The sequence below is a fragment of the Symphalangus syndactylus genome, chromosome 19, assembly GCF_028878055.3.
Source record: "Symphalangus syndactylus isolate Jambi chromosome 19, NHGRI_mSymSyn1-v2.1_pri, whole genome shotgun sequence".
NCBI classification, from domain to species: Eukaryota; Metazoa; Chordata; class Mammalia; order Primates; family Hylobatidae; genus Symphalangus; species Symphalangus syndactylus.
Genome location: NC_072434.2, coordinates 79,605,358 through 79,629,517, shown reverse-complemented (window position 1 = coordinate 79,629,517; position 24,160 = coordinate 79,605,358). Strand labels below are relative to the sequence as shown.

Genomic DNA, 24,160 nt, shown 5'->3' with positions numbered 1-24,160 from the left:
GCCACTGCACTCCAGCCTGGGTGACAGAGTGAGACCCCATCTCAAAAAGAAAAAAAAAAAAAAAAAGATATTTCTGATATGATGTTGGTAATTTGATTTAAAAGTATCTGGTGTTAGGGGTGAGGAATGGATAGGGGTGCAGGTGATACAGGTTTTGCCATAAATTGATTATTACTGAAGCTGGATAATGAGTACTTGGGGTTCACTATCCTTCTCTCTATACTTTTGTAAATGTGAGAAATCTTCATAAATCTTCATTTAAAAAAAGGTGTGTGTATATATATATATATATATATATATATATATATATATATATATATATATATAAAATAGAGACGAGATCTCACTATGTTGCCCAGGCTAATCTTGAACTCCTGAGCTCAGGACTGAGCTGATCCTCCCACCTTTGCTTCCCCAAAGTGCTAGGATTACAGGTGTGAGCCACCACACCCAGCCAATATGTATTTTTTTTTTAATACTACTCTAGAGTTTTTCACACAAGGAAATACCTTAAGTATTCTTAGGAGATTGAAGATTGCTTTAGAGCTTTTTAAAATTGCCTTCTAATTTAAATGTTTTACACACTCTTTAAAAAAACCTAAAAAATAACAGAAGAGAAAAATTTATCCAGTCTTGTTACTCAAAAAGTGTGTACAATTTAGCATTTTGGTGTCTTTCCAGGTTTTTTGTTTTGTTTTGTTTTTGTGTTTTTGTTTTTTTAGACAGAGTCTCACTCTGTTGCCCAGGCTAGAGTGCAGCACAATCTCGGCTCACTTCAACCTCCGCCTCCCAGATTCAAGCGATTCTCCTGCCCCAGCCTCCCGAGTAGCTGGGATTACAGGCACTCGCCACAACGCCCGGCTAATTTTTGTAGTTTTAGTAGAGACAGGGTTTCACCATCTTGGCCAGGCTGGTATCGAACTCCTGACCTCATGATCCGCCCGCCTTGGCCTCCCAAAGTGCTAGGATTACAGGTGTGAGCCACCGTGCCCAGCCCCAGTTTTGTTTTTAAGTGTGATTTTTTACTGTGCTGATACTGTATACGGATGTGGATATATGTAGATCTTAAGGTGTTTAATATTCTACATATTCATTCAACAAATATTGTGCATTTATTATGTACCAGGCATTGTTCTAGGCTAAATAAAAAATTTGGAAAACGAATATTTTAGAAGCCTTAGTTTTTTAGTTCATCTGCCTCAACCTTATTCAGCAGCCATGCTCTATGTTCTCTCCTTTATATGTTAAAATTTTCTTTAAAAATGTCTATTAATGAAAGCTTTAAATTTATAGCGGACCTGGAAAATATGACAAGTGCTGAACGCATCACAATTCTTCAAGAAAAACTTCAAGAAATCAGAAAACATTATCTGTCATTAAAATCTGAAGTAGCTTCCATTGATCGGAGGAGAAAGCGTTTAAAGAAGAAAGAGAGAGAAAGTAAGTATTTTTACTTTATTTATTTATTTATTTTGAGACGGAGTTTCACTCTTGTTGCCAGACTGGAGTGCGATGGCGCAATCTCGGCTCACTGCAACCTCCACCTCCTGGGTTCAAGCAGTTCTCCTACCTCAGCTTCCCAAGTAGCTGGAATAACAGGCATGCACCACCAAGTCCGGCTAATTTTGTAATTTTTAGGTAGAGACAGGGTTTCGCCATGTCAGTCAGCCTGGTCTCTAACTCCTGACCTCAGGTGACCTACCTGTCTTGGCCTCCCAAAGTGCTAGGATTACAGGTGTGAGCTAAGAGTGCCCTGCCAGTATTTTTACTTTATTTAAACATAAACCAGAATTTCCCACTCTGCAGTTAGACTGCCATGACTTTATATCTGTCTGTTTTCAGGCAAATTCTTTAATTTCTTTGTCTTATTTTCCTCATCTCTACAGTGAAATAAATTATCTCAAATAAAAAAAATTATTTCAGATCATAATATTCACTTTCATAGAGTTTATACTCTACCAAAAACATCCTAATAAGATAATTTCAGATAGTGAAAGCACTATGAAGAAAATGATGTTAAGGTAGTGATTGGATGGGTTACTTTAGATTACAAATGGTCAGCATATTTTTGTTGATACCTGAATGACATGAGGAAGTGAGATAAATTAAAATCTGGGAAGAGGCTGGGCACAGTGGCTCACGCCTGTAATCCCAGCACTTTGGGAGGCCGAGGTGGGTGGATTGCCTGAGGTCAGGAGGTCGAGACCAGCTTGGCCAACATAGTGAAACCCCGTCTCTACTAAAAAATACAAAAAATTAGCTGTGCGTGGTTGTGGGCGCCTGTAATCCCAGCTACTTGGGAGGCCGAGGCAGAAGAATTGCTTAAACCCAGGAGGCAGATGTTGCAGTGAACCGAGATCATGCCATTGCACTCCAGCCTGGGCAACAAGAGCTAAACTCTGTCTCAGAAAAAAAAGACATCTATCCAGAAACTCCTTCTAAACAATGTTTTGTAAATATAGTCACCACAAATTCTTTATACTGAATGATTTTGCTAAATAGAGCCTCTCTACTGGGTTAGCATTAAAAGTCAGTTCCTAAATACTATTTTAAGAAAAATCCATGGAACGGTGGCTCAAACCTGTAATCCCAGCGCTTTGGGAGGCCGAGGCGGGCGGATCACGAGGTCAGGAGATCGAGACCATCCTGGCTAACACGGTGAAACCCCGTCTCTACTAAAAATACAAAAAATTAGCCGGGCGTGTTGGCGGGCGCCTGTAGTCCCAGCTACTCAGGAGGCTGAGGCAGGAGAATGGCGTGAACCCGGGAGGCAGAGCTTGCAGTGAGCCAAGATTGCGCCACTGCACTCCAGCCTGGGGGACAGAGCAAGACTCCGTCTCAAAAAAAAAAAAAGAAAAATCCATGGAAAAATGCTTATCCTGGTTACCAAAGAAATGCAAATCAAATAAGGTATCATTCTTTTTTTTGGAGATGGAGTTTTGCTCTGTTGCCCAGGCTAGAGTGCAGTGACGCGATGTCAGCTCACTGCAACCTCCACCTCCTGAGTTCAAGCGATTATCCTGCCTCAGCCTCCTGAGTGGCTGGGATTGCAAGCATGCCGCCACGCCCAGCTAATTTTTTATTTTTAGTAGAGATGGGGTTTCACCATGTTGGCCAGGATGCAGGATGGGCCCTATCTCTTGACTTCGTGATCTGCCTACCTCAGTCTCTGAAAGTGCTGGGATTACAGGCATGAGCCACTGTGACTGGCCCAAATAAGGTATCATTCTTACCAAAAAAATTAAAACTAAAACCAGTGCAGGAACAGTGTAGTGAAATTCATGTAAGTTATGAGTTGTAATATAGTAGAATACTACTCAACAAACAAACAGGCTGGGCGCAGTGGCTCACACTTGTAATCCCAGCACTTCGGGAGACTGAGATGGGCAGACCATGAGGTCAGGAGATCAAGACCATCTGGCTAACATGGTGAAACCCCGTCGCTACTGAAAATACAAAAAAATTAGCCAGGCATGGTGGCGGGCGCCTTGTAGTCCCAGCTACTGGGGAGGCTGAGGCAGGAGAATGGCGTGAACTCGGGAGGCAGAGCTTTCAGAGAGCCAAGATTGCACCACTGCACTCCAGCCTGGGCAACAGAGCGAGACTCTTGTCTCAAAAAACAAACAAACAAACAAACAAAAAAACGAAAAAAGGAAACAATGAGAGACTTCCTCTGATGAAAATAACTAATGTGTTATTTGCTTTGTAAACCTAGTGGAGGAGAATGCAACAGTTGAGCTATGCAATTTTGATCCAACTTGAAGAAGCAATTAAGCCTCCCATTCTCGTCACCATTTACATGTACAAGAAAACTCCTAAGTACAGAAAGATGGAGGGATTAGGAGGGGACAAAAGATTTTTGGATGGATTGCAGATTTTTCCTGTTTTGATACTTGTTTTACTATTACAAAAAGTGTATTCTATATTTTATTTCTGTGTCTTGTAGACTAGGCACAGTTCTTTCCCTCTTTGACCCATGCAGGAGCCTTCCCTGGTCTGTCCTTTTCATTACTTCTGTAGTTGGGCACTGTCTAGCTTCTTGAGCTACACTAGCTTTTCCTTTCTTTACATCGTAGTACTGTGAGAATTGACCACTGTTGTAAGCTAAATGATTTTGGACAATACGGTGGAATTTTAGTTCAGAGGACTAGTATTTTCTTTCTGTCTATTGTTAGACATAAACTGTTATTAAGCTCTTGGTTTGGTCTCCCTTTTCCTTAGGTGCTGCTACATCCTCATCCTCTTCTTCACCTTCATCCAGTTCCATAACAGCTGCTGTTATGTTAACTTTAGCTGAACCATCAATGTCCAGCGCATCACAAAATGGAATGTCAGTTGAGTGCAGGTGACAGCAGGACTTGCTAAAGCACTTTGCACTTAATGGCTGTTGAGGGCCACTTTTTTTATATACTGCACAGTGGCACAAAAAAATATCAGACAAGCACTATTTTATATTTAAAAATTGTTTCTTGACAAGCTGACTTGGCACTTAAGTGCACTTTTTTATGAAGAAAAAGTACAATGAACTGCTTTTCCTCAAGCAATAATTGTTTCCAACTTGTCTGGGAATTGTGTGTCTGGTAACTTGAAGGCCTTCCACTGTGGCAAATGGAGGCTTTTCACTGCCTGTAGAGACAAATACAGTAAGCATAGTTAAGGGGTGGGTCAGAACATGTTAAGATAACTTACTGTATATGTATTCCCTTGTATTTTGTTAAAGCTGGAACATTTGATATTTTTCCATTTATTTATGAAAAAATATGAACCTATTTTCATTTGTACAAGGTAATTGTTTTTTAAAGCAAGTCACCTTAGGGTGGCTTTAATTGTATAAGTCAAGCACATGTAATACAAAACCTGCAGTTAACAGGATATTAGACATCAATCCTGGTAACCAAATATTAAAGATTCTCTTTAAAAAAGACTGAACATGTTTACAGGTTTGAATTAGGCTAAAAGGTCTTGCAGTGGCTTTTCATGGCCCTTCAAATTGGAATGGAACTACTGTACTTTGCCATTTTTCTATAAATCAGTATTTTTTTTTAATTTTGATATAATACATTGTGTGAAAAAAGAAAATGGCTAATAAACTGTATTAAATCTTAAACAATGTATAAAGATTGTACTTAGCCAGTTCAAAGTGTATATTTATTCATAATGAATTATAACAGTTATATTTTTGTGTTTTCTTGTAAATGTTTCTTTTCCCTTAAATACAGATAATTCATTTGTATTGCTTATTTTATTATGAGCTACAACAAAAGGACTTCAGGAACAAGTAATGTATTAGTATGGTTCAAGATTGTTGATATGTACTGTCGCAAAAGGATGGTGGTTATTTTAAATATAAATAGCTAATGGGGGTGGTAGGCCTATAAAATTAAATGCCTTGTATAAAATCCAAAATGAATGCAAAATTGTTTTCACTTGTATTGACTTTATGTTGTATGATTCCAATCTCTGTTCTGTTTGGCACTTGTATTTAATTCTTCACCTTTGTAAGACATTTGTATATTGCGGTTGTGTTCATTCAAGCTATTTAATATCTGGCACTGTTAATACACAGTACTTTATTGTACAGACTGTTTTACTGTTTTAATTGTAGTTCTGTGTCCTTTTTTGGATGGGGCTGGCATGTTTTCTTTGTTTTCTGGCAATACGACATGTGAGAATTTCAATGCGTTTTGTTGTAGATGCTAACGTGTCAGAATCCTTTACATTCAACTTTTCTAAGAAAAGCATTTTCAGTCTTGTAGTGTGTGCTTACAGTAACTAATTTTGTTGAAAATGGTTTCAAGTTATTCAAATTTGTACAGGACTGTAAAGATTTGTTGACAGCAAAATGTTGAAGAAAAAAGCTTATAGAATAAAAGCTATAAAGTATATATTAGGATCTGCAAACAATGAAGAATTATGTAATATATTGTACAAATGTAAGCAAAGGCTCTGAAATAAAATGCCATAGTTTGTGAATCCTTGATTTTTGTTTCTAAAAGATTTAGTAATTTTAGTTCATTTCTGTATGTGGTGACTGGCTGGAACATACATATCCAGCATGTATTATCACAGGGGATTAATTGATACACAAAAAAGGGAAGATTCTACCTATGAAAATTAAAAGTCCATTAACCAGATAATGAATGTATTAAGCATTTTTTTTTTTTTTTTGGACACGGAGTCTTGCTCTGTCACCCAGGCTAGAGTGCAGTGGCGCCATCTCAGCTCACTGCAACCTCCACCTCCTGGGTTCAAGCAATTCTCCAGCTTCAGCCTTCCGAGTAGCTGGGATTATAGGCATCTGCCAGCCCTCCTGGCTAATTTTTGTATTTTTAGCAGAGACGGGGTTTCACCGTACTGGTCAGGCTGGTCTCAAACTCCTGACCTCATGTGATCCACCCACCTTGGCCTCCCAATGTGCTGGGATTACAGGCATGAGCCACCGCACCCGGCCTAGGCATTCTTTTATCTTTGCATACACTATTTTGCTGGAGTCTGAATTTAAATATTTTTCTTATCACTTGGAAAATTGTCCAAATTTGAAAATTAAGTTGTTTTTTATTTAACACTTGAAACCATTACCAGCAGCTTTTTAAAATTTTTTAATTTAGTTAGACCCTTCCGGGTCTTTTATACTTCAGTGTGTTCTATTGCACATTGCAATCATCTGGACATTGTTAAAAGTATATTCAGTACTCACACCCCACTCCCAAGGAGTTATATTTAATTGGTTGGGGATAGTACCTGGATGTTGATCTTTAATTTTTAAAGGTCTCCAGTGATATTAATATGAATCTGGGTTGAGAAACACTGCTTTGCCACAAACTTTTAAAAATCTATAATCTAGTTTTTTGGCCCCACTTATTGGACTTTCTACCAAAAGAAAACCTTTCTTGGCCGGGCGCGGTGGCTCACGCCTGTAATCCCAGCACTTTGGGAGGCCGAGGCAGGCGGATCATGAGGTCAAGAGATCGAGACCATCCTGGCCAACATGGGGAAACCCCGTCTCTACTAAATATACAAAAAAACTAGCCGGGCGTGGTAGTGGGCGCCTGTAGTCCCAGCTACTCGAGAGGCTGAGGCAGGAGAATGGCATGAACCCGGGAGGCGGAGCTTGCAGTGAGCCGAGATCGCGCCACTGCACTCCAGCCTGGGCAACAGAGCTAGACTCTGTCTCAAAAAAAAAAGGAAACCTTTATTTAATACAAAGAGAGGCCGGGCATGGTGGCTTAATGCTTGTAATCCCAGCACTTTGGGAGGTTGAAGCGGGTGGATCACCTGAGGTCAGGAGTTCGAAACCAGCCTGACCAACATGGTGAAACCCTGTCTCTACTAAAAATGCAAAATTAGCCGGTCGTGTTGATGCATCCATGTAATCCCAGCTACTGGGGAGGCTGAGGCAGGAGATTCGCTTGAACCTGGGAGGCGGAGGTTGCAGTGAGCCGAGATTGCACTCCAGCCTGGGCAACAAGATTGAAACTCCATCTCAAAAAAAAAAAAAAAACCAAAAACAAGAAAGGAAATAAACTTTTTTAAGGCCTAGAAAGCTCAAATACATATTTTTTAAAGCATCTTTGTATCTTTGTGGTGGCCCTTTACTTTCACAAAAATTAGTTTAAGGGGTGATCTTTTAAATCTGTGGAACGGTGCTTCCCAAAATGAATTCCTAGATTACTGGTCCCTGGAAATGCTCTGGGAATTTATAACCAAATATATTTTGGAAAATGTATGTATAGCACATTCTTTTCTTAGAGAATCACAGTGTTTGCATATTAAAAACTTTGAGAAGGCCTGTGAAGAGATACCTGCCTAAATAACTTCCTTTACCCTACTGTTTTCAATCCTACCTAATCATGAAACCCTGTTTTTTGAGGAGGTCTTAATATCACATACTGAGGATGTTATAGAAACAGTGTTGAATAGGGGAATTATTCCAAATTTTGTTGGGAGTCGAGATTTATGCCTTTGTGCCTCTCTGTCTTGCCTGCCTTCTTGTTCTACGTCCTACCTTCTTAAGAGAGTTTGAGGATTTTATTGCATTAGTAGAATTGACCTATGTCTACTTCTGGTCACCTAAACTAGACTTTACTAAGTTAGTTTACAATTAACATATTAAGATGGTATGTTTTTCTTTTCTTTTTTTTTTTTTTCTGAGACAGAGTCTTGCTCTGTTGCCTCAGGCTGGAGTGCAGTGGTGCAATCTTGGCTCACTGCAACCTCTGCCTCCCAGGTTCAAGTCATTCTCCTACCTCAGCCTCCCGAGTAGCTGGGACTACAGGCACGTGCCACCACACCCAGCTAATTTTTTGTATTTTTAGTAGAGAGAGGTGTTTCACCGTGTTAGGATGGTCTCGATCTCCTGACCTCATGATCTGCCCGCCTTGGCCTCACAAAGTGTTGGGATTACAGGCGTGAACCACTGCGCCCGCCCAAGATAACAGGTTTCTTAACGGTGTTCTCCAAAACGTTTTTTTCCCTACTGAAAAAACTTTAGAGTGGGGTCTTGTTAATTTCTTTTTTTGTTTTGTTTTGTTCGAGACAGAATCTCGCTCTTTCACCCAGGCTGGAGTACAATGGCGCCATCTTGGCTCACTGCAACCTCTGCCTCCTGGGTTCAAGTGATTCTCCTGCATCAGCCTCCCGACTAGCTGGGATTACAGGCACCCGCCACCATGCCCAGCTAATTTTTGTATTTTTAGTAGAGATGGGGTTTCACCATGTTGGCCAGGCTGATCTCAAACTCCTGACCTCAGATGATCCACCCACCTCGGTCTCCCAAAGTGCTGGGATTACAGGCGTAAGCCACTGCACCCGGCTTCCTTTTGTTTTTTTGAGACGGAGTTTCGCTCTTATTGCCCAGGCTGGAGTGCAAATGGCACAGTCGCGGATCGGAAACTCCTGGGCTTGCATTCCTTCCGTCTTGGTCTCCCAAAGTGCTGGGATTATAGGCGTGAGCCACCTTGTCCCACCATGTCCTCATATTTTAAAAAACTCTCAAAGCGGTCAGTGATCTCTAAATGGTTAAAAACAGCACTGAATGGCAATGAAGATAATTTTAAAACTATCTGCAACCACAGCTGCTTTTGCAGTCTGTTTTCTTCTATAAGTATCTGGTACCTAGCTGGGCACGGTGGGTCATACCTGTAATCCCAGCACATTGGGAGGTCAAGGCGAGTGGATCACCTGAGGTCGGGAGTTCGAGACCAGCCTGACCAACATGGAGAAACCCTGCCTCTATTAAAAACATAAAATTAGCCAGGCGTGGTGGCGCATGCCTGTAATCCCAACTACTCAGGAGGCTGAGGCAGGAGAATCGCTTGAACCTGGGAGGTGGAGGTTGCAATGAGCCAAGATCGTGCCACTGCACTCCAGCCTAGGCAACAAGAGCGAAACTCCGTCTCAAAAAATACACAGAATGGAATTCTGTAATTCTAGAAATATAGAATATAATCTCTTCACTGGACTGGATAGGACAGATTTTTGAGTTGTATCGCATGCATGTATGGATAAGGTTTATTCATCTTTGTGAAATACCAGAAGATCAAGATTATGGGAAACCAAAATAAGGGGCCCAGTAATCAAAACCCAGGGCCTGGCAGTTGAATATTGTGGCGTTTTTTTCATAAATTTCTCTGAAGGGGGAAGTAAAAGTCAAATATATTCCCAGTCAACTTGTGTCGAGTAGCTTTCAAAAAGCTAGGCTGTCCCCAAAAGACTCAAAGTCAAATCCTGGCTGGATGCAGTGGCTCACGCCTGTAATAAGGCCAGGCGCGGTGGCTCACGCCTGTACTCCCAGCACTTTGGGAGGCTGAGGTGGGCGGATCACAAGGTCAGGAGTTCGAGACCAGCCTGGCCAACATGGTGAAACCCCCGTCTCTACTAAAAAAATACAAAAATTAGCTGGGCATGGTGGCATGCACCTGTAATTCCAGCTACTCGGGAGCCTGAGGCAGGAGAATCACTTGAACCCGGGAGGCGGAGGTTGCAGTGAGCCGAGATCGCGCCACTGCAGTCCAGCCTGGGCGACAGAGCGAGACTCTGTCTAAAAAAAAAAAAATAAATAAATTAGCTGGGCATGGTGCTGCTGCCTGCAGTTCCAGCTACTCCGTGGTGGGAGGATGGCTTGAGCCCAGGAGGTCAAGGCTGCAGTGGGCCATGATCTCACCACTACACTCCAGTCTGGGTGACAGAGCAAGACCTTGTCTCAAAGAAAATAACAACAAAGTCAAATCCTATTTTGCCACTCAAACTATTGAATGATTTAACTAATAATCTTTTATTACCCTGAGAGTCAATTTAACAAATATTCACTATGTACAGTTAATAGAGACACAGCATACATGACGAATAAAACATAATCCTTACTGTCTTGCCTTTACATCTAAAGAGACTGTAACTAACACTAAAGCAGACCAAACATGATTATAGTAAGTACCATGGGGGCTCGGGAAAAGATAATATCCCTATTGTAAATAGCAAAGAATTTTTTTTTTTTTGAGATAGGGTCTGTCGCTTAGGCTGGAGTGTAGGGGTGCGATCACAGCTCACTGCAGCCTCGACCTTCCAGGGCTCAAGGGATCCTCTTGCCTGAGCCTCTCAAAGTGCTGGGACTACAGGCGCCGAACGCGAAGGTGCCCGTCTAATTTGTTTTCTGTAGAGAGTAAGTCTCGCTAGATCGACCAGGCTGGTTTCGAACTCCTAGTCCTCACGCAATCCTCCCGCTTCGGCCTCCAAATGTGTTAGGATTACAGGCGAGCCACCGCGCCTGGCTGCAAAGAAATACTAAGATAGACAGTATCTGAGCTACGCCTTGAAGGATGGGCATTATTTTGCAGAAGGGGAAAGAGGAGGGCAGTTACAACAGAGGGGACAGGAATAACAACTGTAGAGGCGGTGGAGAAAGCAGGCTAGAATGTCAAGGGCTGGAGGGAGATGAGTCTGGGAAGACGGGCTGAGAACACCTTGAAGAGTTTTGAATGCCAAATACCTACTCTTCCAGGCAGAATAGCAGGTCCGCATTCCAATCTTTCGAATTGTATGTTGACGTGGCTCGTTAGAGTTGTGGTCTTTATTTTGGAATAATTCAGAAAAGTTGCAAGAAGAGTACAAAGAATTCCTTTGTAGTCTTCACAGCGATTAGCAAATTGTAAACACCCCACTGCGTTCACCCCCAACCGCATTTCTTGCCAAACCTCCCTCCCTCCTTTTCAACAAGTCAGTATTCTACGTGTTTCTCCCTCGGCTTGGGTGGACACCCCGCTCCTAGCCTGGCTGATTCTTCACACTGCAGGCTTCAACCACTCCCAGAAGACGTCCTTCACTCCCAAAATGACGCTTCTCTGAAACGGCGAAGATCACCAACCGACGGGGACAAACCTGCACCCTCACCAAGCACCTCCCCTCACCGCCGCCCCGCGGCCGACTGCCTGGAGCGGAGGGGGCGTGGCTAGAGAGCGGAAGTGCCCGGAACCCGGAAGTGCGAGCTCGCGCGCAGCTGCCGTTTGGGAGTCCTCAGAATAAGAATGGCCTTGGAAGGGATGAACAAACGGAAGAGAAAGAGAAGTGTCCAGGACGGGTGAGTGGCGCGCGGCACGAGTAGCTGGGGAGGGTTGTTGTACGTTCCCTCGTGCTGGCGAAGCGGTGGTGCGTGGCGTGGCTGAGTTTCTGGCGTCCGTTTCTAGAGAGAACCCTGACGACGGCGTTCGCGGGAGTCCGCCGGCAGACTACAGGGTTGGACAGGTCGCCAGTAGCTTATTCCGCGGCGAGCACCATTCCAGAAGTGGCACCGGTCGGCTGGCGTCTCTCTTCAGTTCTCTGGAGCCCCAGATTCAACCCGTGTACGTGCCTGTGCCTAAAGTAAGTCACTGGGCTTTCTTCCCGAAAAAAGCTCGTTAGAACTAACACTTACATACAAAACAATCTTACCTACCGCGTGAAGCGTGATTTCTAAAGGGGCAGACAGGATTCATTTTAAGTAACCTTTCATGACTCTTACATACCAGTGAGAGAGAAGAGATGCTCATTTAGAAAGACTAAATTATGGCTTAGGGTCAGAATTCTAAAAGTATGGGGTCTCTAACTTCAAACTTTTAAAAAGGAAACCATCAAAAAAACGAAACGGAATGAGGAGGAAGAAAGTACATCCCAGATTGAAAGACCAGTTTTGCAAGAACCTGCAAAAAAACTGAAAGCGAAGAAGAAACACACTAACGCAGAAAAAAAGTTGGCAAACAGGTTGGTAAAATTCTCTTATTTGATGTTAAAGAAGTTAGATGGTAAAGAAATTAACATTCCTATACTTGCAATATTCGTCTTAGTTTTATCTCATTTCATATTTCTACTTTCTTTCAAACTTTTTGTTATGGAAAATTCAGTACGTATAGAAAAGTTGAAAAGGCTGAGAAACCCCATGTACTCAGCATCAGCAATTACTAATATTTGGCCAACCTTTTTGTATTTTTACCCCACTCATATACCCCCTCATTATTTGTTTTTGTTTGTTTGTTTTGAGATGGAGTCTTGATGCCACTCCCAGGCTGCAGTAGAGTGCAGTGATCTCAGCTCACTGCAACCTCCGCTTCCCAGGTTCAAGCGATTCTCCTGCCTCAGCCCCGAGTAGGTGGGACTACAGGCCTGCGTCACCACGCCCAGCTAATTTTTGTATTTTTAGTGGAGACAGGGTTTCACCATGTTGGCCAGGCAGGTCTCGAACTCCTGACCTCAAGTGATCTGCCCACCTTGGCCTCCGAAAGTGTTGGGATTACAGGTGTGAGCCACCGCGCCCAGCCACCCCCTCATTATTTGGAAGCAAAACGAAAGCTTATGTTTCATCTATAAATATTTTAGCATGTATATAAAAGAATTTGGTTTGCGTTTTTTTGTTTTTTTTTTTTTGAGGCAGAGTTTTGGTCTTTTTTTCCAGACTGGAGTGCAGTGGCCTGATCTCAGCTCACTGCAACCTCCACCTCCCGGGTTCAAGTGATTTTCCTGCCTCAGGCCTCCCGAGGAGCTGGGATTACAGGTGCCACCACGCCTGGTTAATTTTTTTGTATTTTTAGTAGAGACAGAGTCTCATCATGTTGGCCAGGTTGGTCTCGAATTCCTGACCTCAGGTGATCCACCCACCTCAGCCTCCCAAAGTGCAGGGATTACAGGCATGAGCCACTGCGCCTGGCCTGGTTTGCTTTTTAAAAAAAAATTTATTTATTTTTTTTTTTACTGTTGTCTGGTTGTTTTTTTTAATCCCAGGACAGAGAGAAGAGTTTTTTTTTTTTTTTTTTTGAGATGGAGCCTCACTCTGTTGCCCAGGCTGGAGTGCAGTGGCGCAATCTTGACTCACTGCAACCTCTGTCTCCCGGATTCAAGTGATTCTTCTGCCTCAGCCTACTGAGCAGCTGGGACTATGGGTGCGCGCCATCAGACCCAGCTAATTTTTGTATTCTTAGTAGAGACGGGGTGTCACCATATTGACCAGTCTGGTCTCGACCTCTTGACCTTATGATCTACCTGCCTCAGCCTCCCAAGGTGCTGAGATTACATACATGAGCCACTGCACCTGGCCGAGTTTGGTGTTCTTAAATTTATTCATTTCCCTCATTAACTTTTTTTTTTTTTTTTTTTTTTTTTGAGACAAGGTCTGGCTCTGTCACCCAGGTTGGAGTGCAGTGGTGCGATTGCGGCTCACTGCAACCTTTGCTTCTCAGACTCAATCCAGCCGCCCACCTCAGCCTCCTGAGTCACTTAGACTATAGGCATGCACCACCATGCCCAACTAATTTTTGTATGTTTTGTAGAGACGGGATTTTGCCATGTCGCCCAGGCTGGTCGCAAACTCTTGGACTCAAGTGATCCAGTCAGCATTTTTTTTTTTTTTTAAATGAAAAAATAGAAACAGGGTCTCGCTATGTTGCCCAGGCTAGTCTTGAACTCCTGGGCTCAAACCATCCTCCTGCCTCCGTCTCCCAAAGTGCTAGGATTACAGGCATGACCCACCATGCCCGGCCAGCCTAACGTTGTTTAACAGTGTATTTGAATCAAGATGCAAATAGTGATCCCATCACATGTACCTAGCTAACAGTCTTCATTCCTCTCTTCTTTGCCACTCTCCTCAAGCCCTTTATTTCCTTTTCCCTTTTCTCCTTTCAACTGAAGACCTTTGTACCAGTTCTGGAGCTGTTAATCACTAACAGTTGGGAACTGCTACTTCTTGTCCTCCTATTTAAACTTAATGCATCTGTACACAGGCTTATTTCTTCCCCTCTTTCTTAGAGAAAGGTGTCTTGCCTCTTGTCCAAGATTAACTCAACCACCTGTGTGCTGTGTGTACCACATATGTTCTGCCTTTTTAGGGATTGTGCTGTCAGATCTATCCACGTTCCCCTCTTTCCCTTATCCCTCTTTTTTTTTTTTTTTTTGTTTTGAGATGGAGTTTCGCTGTTGTCGCCCAGGCTGGAGAGCAACAGTGCAATTTTGGCTCACTGCAACCTCTGCCTCTGGGTTCAAGCGATTCTCCTGCCTCAGACTCCTGAGTAGCTGGGATTACAAGCGCCCACCACGACGCCCAGCTAATTTTTTTTTTTTTTTTTTTGAGACAGAGTCGGGCTCTGTCCCCCAGGCTGGAGTGTAGTGGCACCATCTCGGCTCACTGCAAGCTCTGCCTCCCGGGATCATGCCATTCTCCTGCCTCAGCCTCCCGAGTAGCTGGGACTACAGGCGCCCGCCACCATGCCCTGCTAATTTTTGTGTATTTTTAGTAGAGACAGGGTTTCACCATGTTGGCCAGGATGGTCTCGAACTTCTGACCTCGTGATCCGCCCACTTCGGCCTCCCAAAGTGCTAGGATTACAGGCTTAAGCCACCGCGCCCGACCGACCAGCTAATTTTTGTATTTTGTTGGTAGAGATGGGGTTTCACCATGTTGGCCAGGCTGGCCTCGAACTCCTGACCTCAGGTGAGCCACCTGCCTTGGCCTCCCAAAGTGCTGGGATTACAGGCGTGAGCCACCGTGCCCGGTCCTTATCCCTCTTTCTGCTATATAGACATGCTCAAGATTCTAATCTTTAAAAAGGTCATTCCCCCTAACCGCCAAAAAAAAAAAGCCACGTAATTGCATGTCTCTGTTTGCTACCATTCCCACAGTCCTTCCCTTCAGTCTAGCTTTTAGGAAAAGCAGTCTGTTCTTGTACTTTCTCCCTTTTCTTGATCTGTTCACCCTTCCATGCACTTGCATTCTGGTCGTGGTGGGTTTTATTCTCCGTCCTGACTGTGCCACTGAAGCAGTGCTCACTGAGGCCACCCTGACCTCTCTGACATATGTAATGGGCAGTGCAGCTTTTGTCTTATGAGTCCTCTGTTAACCTTTCACGTGGCTGCTTTTCTTGTTGAAGCTATTGGATTCTCTGAGAGAAATCTCTTCTGATTGTCCTCTTGCCAATTCTTCTTGGTGTTACTGTGGTATCTTTTCCTCTGACTACTCTTTAAATGTGCATTTCCCTCAGGGGTCTCATTCTTGGTCATGTCCTTGTGACCCTTTGTCACCCTTTGTTGGGGGCAGTATTTCTTGTGTCCAGTGTGATCTCTCTCCTGATCTCCAGATGTGTATGTTTGTTTGCCTCCTGGCATTTGCACTTCTTTATTCCATATGTACCTCCAGGTAAGAATGCTCCACTGGGAGCTCATCATTCTCATCAGACCTGTTCCTTGGCATGAGCGCTACCACTAGCCTTCTAGTTGCCTAAGTTAGTGGCCCTAGAGTCGTCCTGTCTTCTTTCCTCTCCTTGCTTAGCTAATCAGTTGATGATGCTGTTTTTTAATTATCTCTTTACTCTGCCTTTTCGTCTTCACCTCTTTCCCTGCTCTGGTGAGTCTGGTCAGTCTTCTCAGATACACACTGTTGTAACCATCTCCTTACTGGTCTCCCTTCTCCAACCTTATCCCCTTTCTAATCATCTTCCACTCTTCTGCTCAAATGATCTTTTTTAGATGCTCTCAAAGTCTTCAGTGTCTCCTCATCATCAGTAGGATAAAATCTAAGCACTTTCGTGTAACATTGAAGGTCTCTCCTGACCTGGTTCCCACCTTATTGTACTGTCTCGTTTCCTTTCACTCCTGCTAGGTAGTTTATATACTGTAGTGGTCAAAACACTAGACATGGACCCTGTCCTCAGGGAGGAGTAATAACAGTCAGCTTTTATTGGACTATGTGCCAGACACTGATTTCCTCCTCTGAGAAGCCTTTCTCGTTTATGTTTGCATACCATGTATTGTAGCTGTTACCATGTTATTGTGAACTTGGTCTGTCTCTTCACTACACTATTGGAGGCCTTTGATTGTTTCTTTATCTTTGTATCCTCAGAGCCTAGAACTGAGTAGGAACCTGGTAAATATTTGCTGATGAGTGAGTCATTTTTATGATTCTTACTAGCTCTTCTCTTCCCTCACTCCTTAATATCCTTTAGTTCTCCTTTCAGATTGATGCTCAGACCTTGCTTATCCATATCCAGCAATACTTTATATTGTACTTACCGTTTCACAATTTACTTTTGGTAAGAGTCCTTTAAATATTACAGAAGTATTAGAAGTAGGGAATCTGGTTTTTCCTATCGGCCATATTGCTTGTACAGACTAAGTACTCTGCTGCCGTATTAACCTTTTTAGACTCTCAGGGAGTGTGATAGTGCCCCTAAAGATCTAGAGTAGAAAATGAAATTAGGCATTGATAGAGTGTAAACTAAATCTCCAAGAGCTTTAAGTCAATCAGCTTTTGTTTAGATGAACTTGCTGCTGCTGTTGCCTGGCAGATTTAACGTGTTCAAAAATTGAGCTTCACTTATTCTTGCCAGGTGCAGTGGTTCAAGCCTGTAACCCTAGCACTTTGGGAGGCTGAGGTGGGCAAATGGCTTGAGCTCAGGAGTTCAAGACCAGCCTGGGCAACATAGCAAAACCCTGTCTCTACAAAAACATATAAAAGGAGACTGGGTGCGGTGGCTCATGCCTGTAATCACAACACTTTGGGAGGCCAAGGCAGGTGGATCAAGAGGTCAGGAGTTGGAGACCAGCCTGGCCAACTCAGTGAAACCCCGTCTCTACTGGGCATGGTGGCAGGCGCCTGTAATCCCAGCTACTTGGGAGGCTGGGGCAAGAGAATCGTTGTGAACCAGGGAGGCAGAGGTTGCAGTGAGCTGAGATTGCGCCACTATACTCCAGTCTGGCAGACAGAGCTAGACTCTGTCTCAAAAAAAAAAAAAAAAAAAAAAATATATATATATATATATATATATATATATATATACACACACACATATATGTATATATATATACATACACACACGTGTATATGTATATATACACGTATATGTGTATATATACACACATGTATATGTATATATATACACACGTATATATACACACATGTATATATATACACACACATATATGTATATATATATGTATATGTATGTATGTATAAAAGGCTAGGCACGGTGGCTCACACCTTTAGTTTCAGCACTTTGGGAGGCCGAGGTGGGCAGATAACTTGACGTCAGGAGTTCAAGACCAGACTGGCCAACATGGTGAAACACCATCTCTACTAAAAATATAAAAATTAGCCTGGCGTGATGGCAGCCACCTGTAATCCCAGCTACTTGGGAGGCTGAGGCAGGAGAATCGCTTGAACCCGAGAGGCAGAAGTTGCAGTGAGCTGAAATTGCATTATTGCACTCCAGCCTGGGTGAGGTGGGAGGATTGCCTGAGCCTGGGAGGTTGAGGCTGCGGTGAGCTGTGATAACGCTGCTACCCTCCAGCCTGGGTGACAGAGCAAGACCCTGTCTCAAAAAAAAAATAAAAATTAGCTTAACTTTTTCTAACTCTTGAGTTAAATCATTTTTTTTCTAAAGATACTAGTCAGTTTCTAGATAGCGCTGCTCTAAAAATTTTGATATATTTGTGAGTGGTAAATCTAGGAAAATTCAGAAGACATTGGGAAATACTTCTAGTCGGGAGGGTAGGGCTGTGCTTTGTCAAATACTAGACCTAACTGGCATGACTCTTACTGCTTATTTTGTTTTGTTTTTTGCCTTAAAAAGGGAAAGCGCTCTAGCAAGTGCTGATTTAGAAGAAGAAATTCACCAGAAACAAGGGCAGAAAAGGAAAAATTCTCAACCTGGTGTTAAAGTAGCAGACAGAAAAATACTTGATGATATAGATGACACAGTTGTCAGTCAAAGAAAGAAAATTCAAATCAACCAAGAAGAAGAGAGATTAAAGAATGAGAGAACTGTGTTTGTTGGGAATTTGCCTGTTACATTTAATAAGAAGGTGAGTTTGTATATAGTAAAAGTTCAGAGAAGTTAATAACTTTGTGTTGAATAAGCATTCAATAATAAGTCATGGATATAACTTCATTGTAAATTATTACATAAATCATCCTAATATAAATGGATTCCAATATCCACCCCCTCCTTTTCATTCCTGTAGTCCCTGCCAATTCAGGCTTTTGCAGATTATATTTGAATATTGCAGTGACCTCCTGCCTGGTTTCTTTCTTTTAGCCTTATCTCCTGTTATATGCCACTAGAAAGTAAGCTCCATATGTTTAAAGATGTTTTACTTTTTTCTTTTCTTTTTCAAGACAGGTTCTCACTCTCACCTAGGCTGGAGGGTAGTGGCATGATCATTGCTCACTGCAGCCTCAAACTCCTGGACTCAAGTGATCTTACTGCCTCAGCCTCCTGAGTAGCTGGGACTACAGGCACACACCACCATGTCTGGCTAATTTTTGTGGGGTTTTTTGTGGAGACAGGGTCTCGCTATATTGCCCAGGCTGGTCTCAAATTCCTGGGCTCAAGCGATCTGCCCTCCTTAGCCTTCCAAGGTGCTGGGACTTCAGGCATGAGCCACTGGGCCTGATCCTCTTTTTTCATCATTCTGTCTCTCTTCTTTTTTTTTTTTTTTTTGAGACAGAGTCTCACCCTGTTGCCCAGTCTGGAGTGCAGTGGCGCGATCTCCGCTCACTGCAAGCTCCGCCTCCCAGGTTCATGCCCTTCTCCTGCCTTAGCCTCCCAAGTAGCTGGGACTACAAGTGCCTGCCACCACGCCCAGCTAACTTTTTGTATTTTTAGTAGAGACGGGGTTTCACTGTGCTAGCCAGGATGGTCTCGATTTCCTGACCTTGTGATCCGTCCCCCTCGGCCTCCCAAAGTGCTGGGATTACAGGCATGAGCCACCGCACCCAGCCTCGTTCTGTCTCTTGACACCTGAAATGGTGCCTTGTGCATAGTAAATATGTGTTGTTTAAAGAATGAAGATGTCCTGAGTTTCTTCCGTTGTATGAGGATCATTGAAGCAAAACCTGCCCTTTGCTTCTGCATGTTCATGTGAGAGTAACTGTTGCAATCCTTAGCTTGGCATCCTGCTCATATTTTGAAGGACAATTTAAACTCTACTTGATTAAAAACAGTAGAAAAGCCTTTTTGAGGCCAGGCGTGGTGGCCCACACTTGTAATCTCAGCACTCTGGAAGGCCAAGGCGGGCGGATCCCCTGAGGTCGGGAGTTCGAGACCAGCTTGGCCAACATGGTGAAACCCCTTCTCTACTAAAAGTCCCAAAAATTAGCTGGGTGTGGTGACACATGCCTGTAATCCCAGCTACTTTGGAGGCTGAGGCAGAGAATTGCTTGAACCCAGGAGGGGGAGGTTGCAGAAGCCAAGATGGTGCCACTGCACTCCAGCCTGGGTGACAGTGAGTGAGACTCTATCTCAAAAAAAAAAAAGTTTATTCCTGGTTTAAACCAAGTGAAAACATGAGAGAATCTATGGAAGTTACAAGTCTATCCTTAATTTACATGTGATAAAGGTTATAAAAGATTGAAAGAAAAGCATACATCCAATGGCTTTTAATAGGAGTTTGAATTGTGTTTTGTTGTTTTTTTTTTTTTTTGAGACAGAGTCTCACAAGTTTCAGTAAAATTTTTTTGTTCATCCAACTGAATAGTCACCTACTTTCCTGAAATGATGTTAAAAACTGGCAGTAGGCCAGGTGCAGTAGCTCATGCCTGTAATCCCAGCACTTCAAGAGGCTGAGGCGATTGGATCACCTGAGGTCAGGAGTTCCAGACCAAACTGGCCAACATGACGAAACCCCATCTCTACTAAAAATACAAAAATTAGCTGAGCATGGTGGCGGGCGCCTGTAATCCCAGCTACGTGGGAGGCTGAGGTATGAGAATCGCTTGAAGCCGCGGGGGTGGAGGTTGTAGTGAGCTGAGATCATACCACTGCACTCCAGCCTGGGCGAAAGTGCAAGACTCTGTCTCAAAAAAAAGAAACAAAAACAAACCTGGCAGTAAAGGATTATCAGACAATTTTTCTTAATTCCTTTTCGTAGCACTTATTTGTTGTTCTGAAGGTGAGCTAATGTGTATGTATTTTTTTTTAATTTTAGAAGCTGAAGTCATTTTTTAAAGAGTATGGACAAATAGAATCTGTACGATTTCGTTCTCTGGTATGTTTCATTCCCCCATAAAATTACATAATATGAAAATTTATTGCATTTAAATCAGATTAACTTCTTGCTGTTAGTGAGATGGTGGAGCACTTTAACCTTTTGAATCAATAGGTTCAAATTTAACCCAAGAAAAGAGTTGCTCTTATTATCTACTGCTGACTCTTGAACTTTTTAAATAATGTAGTGAGTTTACTTAATAAAATGATACTCTTGCTATGAAAGCCTGCAATGTACTTTGGAGGGTGGATGGGTGACTTATTTACTGTGTCAACAGAATAGGCTGAAAAGTTAATACTGATTATCATTGCTAGAATCCTAGGCATTCTCTTCCTGTGTCCCATCATACGTATTAGTATGGGAGGTGGGTATGATTGCTGCAAACAGTCTTTGTTCTCTGAGCACAGACAGATAAAGTATTTAAGTCAATTTAATATTAAAACTTTATAGAAGTGAGTTGGATTTTACCAGCTCAGCACTCTGGACCAGTTATAGCCACATTCTTTGGAGCAGGAAATAAGTATCATTTATATTTGGTTTTGCCATACATGATTTTTTTTTCTTTAACTGCATAGGCATAGTTAGTTGACGTACCATAGTGTACATTTTTGGACACTATTACATAGTTAATGTATATTAGAATATAGGAAATGTTTATTCTATTTTTTTTTTTTTTGAGACAGAGTCTTGCTCTGTCTCACCCAGGCTGGAGTGTAGTGGTGCGTTCTCGGCTCACTGCACCCTTCGCCTCCTGGGTTCAAGCAATTCTCATGCCTCCGCCTCCTGGGTTCAAGCAATTCTCATGCCTCGGCCTCCCAAGTAGCTGGGATTACAGGTGTGTGCTACCACGCCCGGCTAATTTTTGTATTTTTAGTCGAGACAGGGTTTCACCATGTTATCCAGGCTGGTCTCAAACTCCTGACTTCAGGTGATTCGCCTGCCTCAGCCTCCCAAAGTGCTGGGATTCCAGGCGTGAGCCACTGCGCTTACCCTCTTTCATGTTTCTAATTGCTCTTTCTCATGTGATTCTCTAGAATAGAGTTTCTCAACCTCCATACAGTTGGCATTTTGGGCTGGATAATTCTTTGTTGTTGGAGGCCGCCCTTTGTATTATAGGATGTTTAGTAACATCCATGGTCTTTACCCACTAGATGCTGGTAGCGCCCCCTGCACCTCAGTTTAACAATGGAAAATATCTTCAGGAATTGCCAAATGTTAGAGGAGGCACAACTGCCCACTTCTATAGAAGTAGACATTACCCAAAGCTTTGACAGTGCCCATAATTTCTGTCAGGGTATTTATTTCCCACTCTTATCACATATCTTTTGTCTGCCCTTCTGAGTTCCATTTCCCCGTATTAGACCTTTGGCTGACGCATTAGTGTAGGTGTCTTGCCAGACTCTGATTTCAGTATATCTGCTTACTTCCATCCATTCTCACCCCAACTCTATGCTGCCTGCTGATTTTTCTGTGGTATTCAGTGGCACCCAGGCTGCAGGTTTTGTGGTTGCCTTTGACTGTTCATTGGCTCACCCATGCTAGTGTTTGCCATTCCTGCCCGTTTTTCAACTGTGATTTCTTCCTAATATGAGTCATTCCTTTCTTTTTTCCTTATCCTACCTAAATTCTCATTACCTCCTGTCAGAATAGTTGCAGAGGCCTATTGTAGTTCCTACCTTCAGTCTTCCTCTAATTTGTCCAACAAAACACTGTCAACTCAGTCTTACTGAAGCTCTTCTTCCTGGAACCCTTACCTCTTTCCCTGCCTTGCATTAATGAAACGCCCTTCCCCCCTGCCTCCCCAGCCGCCACACACACACCCCTCACTGGGCCTGCTATTGCCTTCTCCCCTTTGGGGAGCCTGCCTTGATTCTCCCCAGTCTCAAGGCTACCAGTGTGTCCCTGCTCTGCATTTGACAGCACCCATCCCTCATTACAGTACTTAGTACACTCTACTGAAATTGTTGTTTGCCTCCTCCACCAGACTGTAAGCTATGATTACAAAACTGTGCCTTACTTCTTCTTGGGTTACCAGCACCTTCTTCTTGGTTACATTGTGTTAATTATTCTGTCAGTGAAATACATCCTTAATTCTTAGCCTCACAGTTCTCCAGTATGGCCCCGCCCGTCCTGTGTTCCTCTACACATGGGTTTTCTCACCTTTGTCCCTTTGCCAGTCCATTTGTTTAGCCTGGAATCCTTCCTTAAGGTACCATTTTTGCCTATGAAAGTATTTTTCAGTATGCGGCTAAAATGTCCCTTCTTCAAAGCTTTTCTGATACTTTATATCATTAAATATTTTTTCCTCTGCATTATTCCTGTACTTTATTGCCTTATGTTGTACTTATTTATTGATATCTTTAATGACAGGATGTAGGCCGGGTGCAGTGGCTGATGCCTGTAACCCAGCACTTTGGGAGGCCAAGGAGGATCACTTGAGTTCAGAAGTTGGAGACCAGCCTGGCCAACATGGCAAAACCCCGTTTCTACTAAAAATACAAAAACTAGTTGGGCATGGTGGTGGGGGCCCGTAATCCCAGCTACTCGGGAGGCTGAGGTGGGAGAATCGCTTGAACCTGAGAGGCAGAGTTTGCAGTGAGCCGAGATTGTGCCACTGCACTCCAGCCTGGGCGACAAAGCGAGATTCTGTCTCAAAAACAAACAAACAAAATAATACAAAACCAAACAAATAACGGGATGTAGATCCTGTACAGAAGGCACCCAATAAATGTGTTTTGATGATGTCATTCACATGTTGATTATTCATTTAGACATTTCTATGTCTTGTACTGTTTTTTTTGAGGTTTGAGAGTTTGACTGTGTTAGCAATTTTAGCAAGATAAACTGCACACAGAAGAAATAGTTAAAATTTCATAGTTTTACTATGTAAACTATCAGGTTACTGAGAAAGAAAATAGGTTTTCCAGAAAATATTTATAATAACTGCCCTACATGGCATTTATGTTCTAGATTGTGAACTTGCAGGGTTGGTATCTTTTCACCTTGATCTTCTCAGTACCTGGCTGCATTTGGCATGTTGTCGACAGCTGTAGTTGTTGACATGTATTTCTGCTTCTTCCATAAAGTTTTCCCTACCTACCCTATCCACTCTTAAAGGAGGCTATATATGACTGAAAATAAAGTGAACCTGAATATAAAGGGGATTCCCATACCTGCACAATGGACACCATGCATTTTTTTGCCTATTAGAATATATAAACTCTTAGAGATACAGGTGATATAATATGTCTTTTTATATTATTCATCAGTTTAGTTAGACATATTTAAAAATTGTATTAGAATACACGATAAAATGTTAATTCATAAACATTTCTTTTTCCTTAACACTTTTCCTTTTTTTTTTTTTTTTTGTTGAGACGGAGTCTCACTCTGTCGCCCAGGCTGGAGTGCAGTGGTGTGATCTCTGCTCACTGCAAGCTCCACCTCCCAGGTTCACACCGTTCTCCTGCCTCAGCCTCCCGAGTAGCTGGGACTACAGGCGCCCGCCACCACGTCCAGCTAATTTTTTTGTATTTCTAGTAGAGACGGGGTTTCACCGTGTTAGCCAGGATGGTATCGACCTCCTGACCTCGTGATCCGCCTGCCTCGGCCTCCCAAAGTGCTGGGATTACAGGCGTGAGCCATCGCGCCCGGCCTTTTCCTT

General features: G+C 42.9%; 2 protein-coding genes and 1 long non-coding RNA gene across 10 annotated transcripts in view; 2 read left to right on the top strand and 1 right to left on the bottom strand.

Moving 5' to 3' along the window:
• ARID4B (AT-rich interaction domain 4B) overlaps positions 1–11,402 on the top strand; it is a 172,500-nt gene extending 161,098 nt beyond the window's left edge. For 6 of the 7 annotated variants that reach the window (XM_055233938.2, XM_055233936.2, XM_055233940.2 and 3 more), the window contains 2 exons: positions 1,294–1,440; positions 4,222–5,973. In XM_055233938.2, the coding sequence (XP_055089913.1) occupies positions 1,294–1,440; positions 4,222–4,349 (275 nt within the window). In that variant the 3' untranslated portion in view covers positions 4,350–5,973. Of the gene's footprint in view, positions 1–1,293; positions 1,441–4,221; positions 5,974–11,287 lie in introns of those variants that run through there. The other variant, XM_055233939.2, reaches the window with a different exon arrangement.
• Positions 1–24,160, bottom strand: part of LOC134731908 (uncharacterized) — an 85,875-nt gene that overhangs the window by 15,765 nt on the left and 45,950 nt on the right. The gene's annotated exons all lie outside the window — the stretch shown is intronic.
• The window catches only part of RBM34 (RNA binding motif protein 34), a 28,725-nt gene continuing 15,977 nt past the window's right edge, over positions 11,413–24,160 (top strand). For both annotated transcript variants that reach the window (XM_055233947.2, XM_055233946.2), the window contains exons 1-5: positions 11,413–11,572; positions 11,679–11,853; positions 12,095–12,231; positions 18,081–18,312; positions 20,437–20,496. In XM_055233947.2, the coding sequence (XP_055089922.1) occupies positions 11,520–11,572; positions 11,679–11,853; positions 12,095–12,231; positions 18,081–18,312; positions 20,437–20,496 (657 nt within the window). In that variant the 5' untranslated portion in view covers positions 11,413–11,519. The remainder of the gene's footprint in view (positions 11,573–11,678; positions 11,854–12,094; positions 12,232–18,080; positions 18,313–20,436; positions 20,497–24,160) is intronic.